Source organism: Actinia tenebrosa, unplaced genomic scaffold, assembly GCF_029948245.1.
Source record: "Actinia tenebrosa isolate PJP-AT-01 unplaced genomic scaffold, QUT_ActTen_1.0 PGA_scaffold7__59_contigs__length_16204524, whole genome shotgun sequence".
In the NCBI taxonomy this organism is placed as follows: Eukaryota; Metazoa; Cnidaria; class Anthozoa; order Actiniaria; family Actiniidae; genus Actinia; species Actinia tenebrosa.
Genome location: NW_028292584.1, coordinates 15,736,941 through 15,746,045, shown reverse-complemented (window position 1 = coordinate 15,746,045; position 9,105 = coordinate 15,736,941). Strand labels below are relative to the sequence as shown.

The window sequence follows — 9,105 nt, the reverse complement described above, 5'->3', positions numbered from 1 at the left end:
ACATAATGGCTTGACTTTTACTGACTAGCAAAAAAAATTTTTTTTTTGATTCCACCGATTTAAAAGAAGTTTTGCTGGGTTATCTATGTTATGACCAAAAGAGTAGCCAATGCTGTTATTCCCCTTGTAACATGCTTTCGATCGGCATTGGCATTTGCTGAAAAAGAATGAGAGAAAAAAGGAGCCTCTGCCAGCAGGGAACTCTTTCTTAGCTACCATTCTTCTATCAGTTCTTTGGTGCTCTTACTTCCTGCATGCATGCTATATTACTCGGTAGAGCACTCCTCTTGACAGTAACGCTGACTGCCTCCAGGATTGCTTGGTTGGGCACTGGTCTGTTGTGTGACAGGTCATTGTCAAACACTCTGTGTCTGTCTAAGTAGAAGGTGATGCCTTTCCTCTAAAAATATCTGCAAATATATGGTTAGTCCTTTGATATGGCTCTCCACATAAAATGGCGGTGCTGCCTCACAGAGAGGTTAAACAAAGGGCCACAAGTTTATCAATGCAAAGTTAGCAACTGCTGCGTGTCACCCTTTCTTTAAACATGATTATCATCATAATCACCATCACCCCATTACCACCACCATCACCCCATTACCACCACCATCACCATCCTACTAATTACCATCACAACCATCATCACCACCATCATCCCCATTACCATCATCACTATGATCACCATCATCATCCCCATTACCACCATCATCCCCATTACCACCATCATCATCATCACCACCATCATCCCCATTACCATCATCATCACTATGATCACCATCTTCATCCCCATTACCATCATCATCATCACCATCATCCCCATTACCACCACCATCATCATCATCACCGTCACCCCATTACCACCACCATCACCCCATTACCACCACCATCACCATCATCCCAATTACCATCACCATCACCCCATTACCACCACCATCACCATCATCCCAATTACCATCACCATCCCCATTACTGCCACCATCATCATCATCACCGTCACCCCATTACCACCACCACCACCATCATCCTAATTACCATCACCATCATCCCCATTACCACCACAATCACCATCATCCCAATTACCATCACCACCATCATCCCCATTACCATCATCATCACTATGATCATCCTCATCATCATCCCCATTACCATCATCACCGTCACTGTCATCATCATCATCATCCCATTACGATCGATCATCACCATTATTAATATTATCACTGATATTACATGTTCAATTTGTTTACTGTTTATTGGTGTCATTGGAGGAACATAAATTAAAATACATACTATTTCGCAAGGCTTCTTATATATCAAAATAGAAAAACTAGAATCAAGACAGTTTATAGGTTTATATTGCCTTTCAAGTAGTGCGCACCTGTTGCCAGAAACAAACTGAAATCTGATTAACTTCCTTGCCGTGTTCTAAATGCCAATTTATACACTGTACCTATTTTCCTCACAACTGTTGTGCCAAACATGCTGATTGACACAACTGTAAATGGCAGCTATAACTTGTACCGTGTAAATCAGCCTTAAAACAGGGCTAAGCTACCCAATAAAAATTAATATTTTCATGCAGAGTGGGTAAATTTGTTTTAAAGAACCCAAATCCTGTTCATAAGTTGGAAAACAAGATGAAATCAGTCGATATAAAATTAAAAGAACTTTGATAGACCAATGCATAATTTATAATATAATAGAATGATGTATACAATAGAATAAAAGATAACTTGGGCGGCCAAGGTGGAAATGCATCCCTCCATAAATTTTTTTTTTCCTTTACACTTACTTTCGATAATTAATGCACAAGGTCATGACCATTACAAAGTTTTGACAGATGTCGATCAAAGTGATTCCATAACAGTGTTGGGGAATACAAGATTTCAAGTGCAAGTATTTATGGAATGTCATAAAAATGCCATGAATGACTTAAGCTCATGTTAAACCTCGAACCTCGACCCAAACCTAATTTGAACAATACCGCCTTGTTATCAATATTGTTTCAAATAAGGTTCGACTCTTGTGAAGTTTGACATTAGGCCGAAGCCTTACACTAAAACCTACTTTGTTGCAAATAGGAAAATATATTGTATGATTCCCTGCAAGCAATCGAAGGGCTCAAAATACCATGTTTTGCATGGTATTGTTAAGCTCCAAATTCATTAACCCTTGACTATATTGTTTTTATTTTCTTGATGCCTCAGATGCCCTGCAACACCAAGAAAGAGCTGAAGTCATTTGGCAAGCAAAATTTTACCAAGTTGTTTCGAACATTGACCTCCTTTTCTTATTGCATATAATAATGTCTGACTATTTTTTTATTTATTTCAAGCTGTAAATAATTGAAAGAAAAAAAAAAAAAGGCATAAAGTTTTTAAAGCATAATATTTCAACTTGTACGAAACTAGATTAATTTGTTCCTGACAACTAGTTTTTAATTAACATTTACTGCACTAGAGTGATTTTACTTGGCCTGTGGAACAAAATTGTATAATTAGTGACTAATGCTCAAAGTACAACAAAAGAAAACCTTGGAATTAGTACCTACTACTATGTATTATGCATCCTTTTCTTTCCTGAGGCAAAGTAAGATCACTTTAATTTAAGCTCCTAACTATTTACAAAACTATATATTAGAGTACAAACACTATAAGTGTGTAACATAAGCACCACTAAATACTGCTAAATTATGCTAATCCTATTGTTTTTTATTGTTTAATTAGCACTATTTACTATTAAGTAGTGCAAAGTGTTGCACACTTTTAGTGTTTGTACTCTATTAACCATTTCTAGGTTGTGGGAAAAACTGGGTTAAGCTGGCACTGCAATGCATTTTGGGGCTGTTTTAGGGAACGAAATAGATGTCATCTTAAAAAATGTCCCCTAAGACAGCCCACAATGCACTACAATCTCGACCCAACTTTTTTCCTTGAAATGGCTAATAGATTATTATGTACAAGAATAATTTCAATAGTTGGAAGAGCAAAACCCTGTGTTTGATCAAATAAGACGATAACACAGGCCAGAAAATATGCTTAGAATATCACTATGATACACTGAATTGAAATATGGGATTCTAATTTAGACCAACTATTGTTCTGGACTGACTAGCTTCTCGTACATGTGAAAATGCTTTTATCTTTCCACGTGAATAAGAGGCTAGTCAGTCCTGGACAATAGTTATTTAAATTTATATTTTGATTCAGTGCATAGAAGGTAGTTTTTTTTTTTTTTTAATTTAGTTTATCCTATTTTTAATATGTTCATCGGTATATTGTGATAATGAGACAAAAGTCGTAAGATGATGTTAACGATAGACTATGATGTAATGAGTTAAAAATAGAGCTATATTGATAAAATACAAATTACTACAATTGATTATCAACATAGATAACTACACCCAAACTGACACATTTATGTAATTGCTGCAATATTCAACGATGCACCCAGCTGATCTGAGAAAAGTTTATAGACAATCGGAATTGAGAAAATTTGCAACACTGAGGTTTCACTTTTCATCTTTAAGGAGGCTGGAAAGCGTTTTGTGCATTCACATTATGAACTAAAAAAATTATTGTGTTGTCATAGCAACACCTTATGTCATTTTTTCATGCTCATTGTGATCTTTGTTTATGGTCTTTGGCTTTCTGGGTTCACACTTGCTGTCATATTATAGCCATAATAATTTTTTTTAGTTCATAATGTGAAGGCACAAAACACTTTCCAGCCTTCTTAAATAATTTTCATGCCAACAAATGAGAAAAAAAATGTTGCCAATAAGAGGCTGATCACAGTAACACAATAACTGATGAGTTTTATATTTTTATTGCAGTGGTGAACAGGTTTTTATCCATTTTTTGCTGGTAAATTTTCACAGGTTTCATGAAAGTTTTGAAAGCCTTATGAGAGTAGTACTTTTGCATTGACGTCATTTTTCTAAAGTCACTATTTCAGATCAGCTGGACATAAAGACTGATAAACATTTTCAAATTTTGAGCAAACATGCTTATGGAGGAAAGAAAAACATTAAGATTTTTTTGTATGTAGGGATCAACTTCTACATTTTATTCTATTTGTTTCTGAGCTTTCTGATCTTAGATCGATTTTCAATGCTTTTCATTATGGGTGTTACATAAAGTGCTTCTGTTTTGTTCACTTGATCACTACTGGCTGCTTTCCTTATCTATAGCGAACAAAGATTATATTATTCTTATTTACTATAATTTATTTTCAGGGGAAAATAGTGTTACAAATGATTGAAAAAATGATTGAAAAAATGACGGAACTGATTACATGCCAGATAAGCCAGCGTAAGCACTAACCATAGAGAAAAATCACAGAGTGAGGTGAAAGGAATTGATACAAAACAGGAAAAATCAGAAACAAACGAAATTAAATGTACAAGAAACAACAGTATAGATAGTTTTCTCGTGACGTCACAGCGGCCATGTTGGTGTACCAAAACAATACATTTTCTATCCTTTTGGAAATAAACTCTATTTTCTCCAAAAATCGTGCAGTAAGTTTCTATTGTTTGGTACTCCAATATGGCTGCCTTGTTGTGTGACTGAAAGCACTCTATGTTAATTCTTTTCAAAAAAATTATTCACTCAAGGTAAATGTGTCAGGTGTAAAATAGGCAAACATTGCAACTGAAGTAAAAGCATTTAATATACACAGCTATTTCAAAAAAGGTGGTGTAGGTTTTGTCGCATGTTCTGTACCAAGCCTGAAATTCACTACGACATGAAACTTTACCAAAGTTTGTCTGGACTTTCACTGGTTTTATTTCTTCTGTAATACATTTGAAGCTTGATGAGAATCATGCAAGATACAGCATGAAACAGCAGTATAAATACTTTGTCATTATATTACTACTAGTACCCCTGGGCCCAGTTGTTCAAAGCCTGAATAGTGCTAATCCTGGGTTAACTCTTAATAAGACCTATAGAGTTAATCCTGGATTAGCGCTAATCCAGTTTTGAACAACCCGGCCCTGAAACATTAACATTAGAGCGAGCGACTTTTTAACCTGTATGTAGTGTACAACGTTAACATTAAAAACTAATGATTAAAATAAGAACATGAACGGAAAAGCTATATCTATTCACAGAGGGTCTAATCTCAGACTATCTCTATAATAAGCTCAATCTCATAGCAATAACAATTATGACACCATATTAGAGGACGGTAATAATTTGAAGATAATATATTGATCTGTATCTTTTTTTTTTCTACAAAAGTTCAAGTCTTTTTTTTTGTATAAAATTCAACATAATTTTACATGAATGTAACCTTGGGTGGAATAAGAGTTGAACAAAACTGTGACCAAAACCTTAATTCTCCATACAAATATTCCTTGTGTCTATCTTTTCAGTAAGGAGAATTAATAGGTTCTTCGCAGTTGGTCAAAATGTTTTTCAAAGACGGTCACCCCGCTTCAGTCTGTAAAACCAATTTTTTATAATCTATCTTTGTCTTTATTCGCTAGTCTGTCAATAAGCTCTTGTAAGGGTGCCAACTCACGTTTATCGATGAGACTGAATTCTTGGACGAAGAATATGAAGTGTTTGAATGATGTGTTAAGATGTGCTTCTTCTCCGAGGCTCACCACGTGTTTGAAATGTTGATGGTAGATGTGAGCGTAAACTCTAAACAAACGTTTAAGAATTGTCTTGGCGATGGTCAGAAAGTTTTTCGGAAATGGTACACCTGAATTAAGACAAAAAAGTTCCAATGAGCAAAACTTGGATTTAAAGGGGGACTACCATGAAAATCTTCCAAAATTTAATTTGGCTGAAACTCCAATGGAATAATCTTTTAGGGTTTAATAATTACTGGTTAAAGTTTTTTCTTTATAATCCAATGGGAAGCATTATATTTTTACAAATTTTTATAGGTGTCTGTGATGTCACACACTCAACACTAAACATTGCTTCATACATTTCTATGTAAATAACTTCATGTGTTACCCTTTTTCTATTAAACCCAAAGGTTCGCTGAGGGACTTAACGTACATTACTTGTGGTTAGAATCTTTTTATGATATTTTTTTCTTCAATACTGAGTATAAAACTAGAAGATATTTTGATTACAAAATACAAAGAAATGTATGAAGTGATGTTTAGTGTTGAGCGTATGACATAACAGACTCCTATAAAAATTCAGTAAAATATAATACTTCCCATCCAATTATCAGGAAAAAAATTTAAGCAGTGATTATTAGACATTTAAAGTGCACCTAACCCCCCTAGCCATTATGAGACATCTGATTTACAATAAACATTGTGGAAACCTTGAGTATAATAATGATGCTTTATAAAAACTATTTGTATGAACCTGTCAAAATTTGTACATTTAATGAAGCCTGGGGTGACATCACAGTTAGTAACATATTCCAAGTATAAACCTTTCATAACTTAAAGAAGCAACCTTCAAATGAAGAAATATTTCACCCTTCAATTATTTACTTTATTTAGAATCAATAAGTATTGTATCAGGGGTTAGGTACACTTTAAGGGTTATTCCAGTAAAGTTTCAGCTGAATTTAAATTTGGATGATTTTCGTTCTAGTCCCCCTCATATTCTTTTAAGAGTAAAAATAGGAAGAAATATGAGAAAAGTGAGGAAGGGAGAAAAAAAAGGTAAATGTAATTTATTTTACTTCGATAACGCAGGGAGTGGTTGCCCAATTCTCCCGAGCCAAGGGCTCATGTTTAATGCGCTCGAAGGTGCGCCCTCTACCCCCTCTCCTTTTTACGGCTTTTTAAAGCTTATTGATGCTACACAGAACAGAGGGAAGTCAAAACAGAGGTGGAGATACTGAGGATTGAACTATGGACCTCTAGCTCTGAAGGCTGTGCACTAGCCAACTGAGCTACGCCTGCTCCTGTAATAATGGAAGGAAGGAAGAAAAGAAACATGGAAAGAAAGGAAACTGGAAAGAAAAAAATTTCAGAACCAGAGAGGTTTAGATGTATCACATCTGAAGAGAGTTATATTCCTTTTAATTATACAATTAGGGTCGATATCCATGTTATAAAGCTGTTATTAAAAACCATATCAGTGAAGTGACATGATATCACTTAATGGTGAACTGAAAATTGTAAATTTTGTTATTGTATCAACCTAAATGTGTAATAATTTTTTATTATACATTTAGGGTTGATACCGTGTTATAAAGTTGTTATCAGTGAAGTGATATGATATCACTTCATAGTGAACTGGAAACTGTGAGTTTGGTTATTGTATCGACACTAATTTCGTTATAAACAAATTATTATGTTACTGTGCGGATACTCCAAGTGAGATTACAATATATATAGCAGAGAACACTTTCATCATCATTTTACCATCACTGATGATGGCAGTCAAACCTGCCGAAACATGTTTGGTTTAAAACTGCCAAATATCAAAAGTGTCGTTGTTCGTTTAAAAATTTTAATTCACTTGTTGCTGCTTAGACCATCATGTAACTACTTTTAAAATTTGAGATTTAAGCTTACAAAATTTACATACCTATTTTTGAAGGAAATAGGGTCTCGTCATCAAGCTGGTCTTGGACCCACGTCATAAGGTAGTCAATATACTTGGGTGCCGAGCATTTTATTGGCTTTTTAATGGTCTGTCCGTCTGCCCAATGATATTCATATCTGCAATAACAAATGATTTGAGTCAAGATTTGCAAACGGAAACTCTCTTTTCCTCCTTGCAACGAAGAAATTTTTTGCTGAAAGTTTAGGTGCACAAAACAGCTTGCATTTTATTTTTGTAAAAATGAAACAGGCTTTCAATTAGGGATCAGAAACTTAAATATGATATTTCTGAAACACTTTACATGTGATTGGAAGACAAAAGCACCACTTCACATTGAAAGAAAGGCATTTTTTGACTTTCATTCCTTGGGCAAATAACGGACATAAACAGACCCTTAGGGAACTTTTCCATTCCATTTCAAGTCAAAACAAATTTGAATATCCCAAAACTGTTTTGCAAGCATGTTTCTTTAACAAAAGATGACCAAAGTTCTCGTCCATTCTTAGAAAAACAAAATGAAAGTGGGTGCCTCTTTCTCTTTCGATACCAATCTTTTAAATCCATCTTAAATCTTCTAAAACACTTTCAAGGTGAAGAAACGAGATTTTTTGCATAAGTTTGAGGGACTAGAATCTATTTAGGGGTTGAATCGAAGTGTCTGGATGAATTGCGTGTTGGCGATATGCCCGTACAAGAAAAAATCTAAAAGAATACGGATATTATGTTGATAGATTTATGACTTACTTTGGGCCTGCGGACATCACAGGGCAACTCTCAAGAGTACAGAATTCTGTTATTGTCCCATATAACATGTTAATCTGGTTGAAAAAATCCACCGCTGGAATCCAAAAAATAAAAAGAATTAGCGTCTTTATTGCTTAATTGAAACAAAGCGTTCTAATTGTGCAACCAACATGTGAAATGTATTCTGTTTTGATTAAACATTCCAAATGAACTCGATTATAAAAGCGAGGAATTTTAAGCCTTGTGATTGGAATTCAAGGCTCGATTTCTCAGCGATGGTAGAGGAGGAATAGCTCTTACTGTTCACAGCGACCCATTCATTTAGGTCTTCTCCTTCGGGTAGCATTACAGCAAGACGTAGGTTGCCACTTCCTAGGGTTGCTGCTGCATGTCTCATCAAGTCATACTGATGCGTCCCTTCAGGAATATTCTTCTTAGGTTTAAAAGTCTTAGTAGAACGGCTTCCACTGCAAACAAAAAGGCTGAATAAACTACCAATGTCGTTGAGTGTTGAATACTAGGGTTCAATCAGATAAATAATATGTTGTATATAGATGGATTGAAGCGTCTAAGAAAGAGGAACTCGACTAAAAACAACAACAAAAATAGACCATAAACTTTATTCCTAAGCACTCAGAGTGACAAATATAATAGAATGAATCTTATACTTACAAAAGGAAGCTCATTTTTGCATCAAATCTCTAAAGAAGTCCACTAAACGGCAACGTTTTCCGAGGTATTGACTTGAAGATTTCTTCAGTAGAATCCAAGATGGCGGCCACACGGCTATATAGCCTCGCTTCCATCCTTTATATTGGAATTACGT

The 9,105-nt window shown here is 34.9% G+C and overlaps 1 protein-coding gene across 1 annotated transcript; it reads right to left on the bottom strand.

Moving 5' to 3' along the window:
• Nucleotides 1–1,230: 1,230 nt before the first annotated feature.
• On the bottom strand, nt 1,231–9,105 carry LOC116303940 (MOB kinase activator 1B). Its single transcript, XM_031713567.2, has 5 exons — nt 8,952–9,105; nt 8,580–8,746; nt 8,280–8,373; nt 7,518–7,651; nt 1,231–5,712 (listed from the first exon to the last, which is right to left on the bottom strand). Exons 1-5 carry the CDS (start codon nt 8,963–8,965, stop codon nt 5,462–5,464), a joined length of 660 nt encoding a protein of 219 aa, XP_031569427.1. The 5' UTR covers nt 8,966–9,105; the 3' UTR covers nt 1,231–5,461.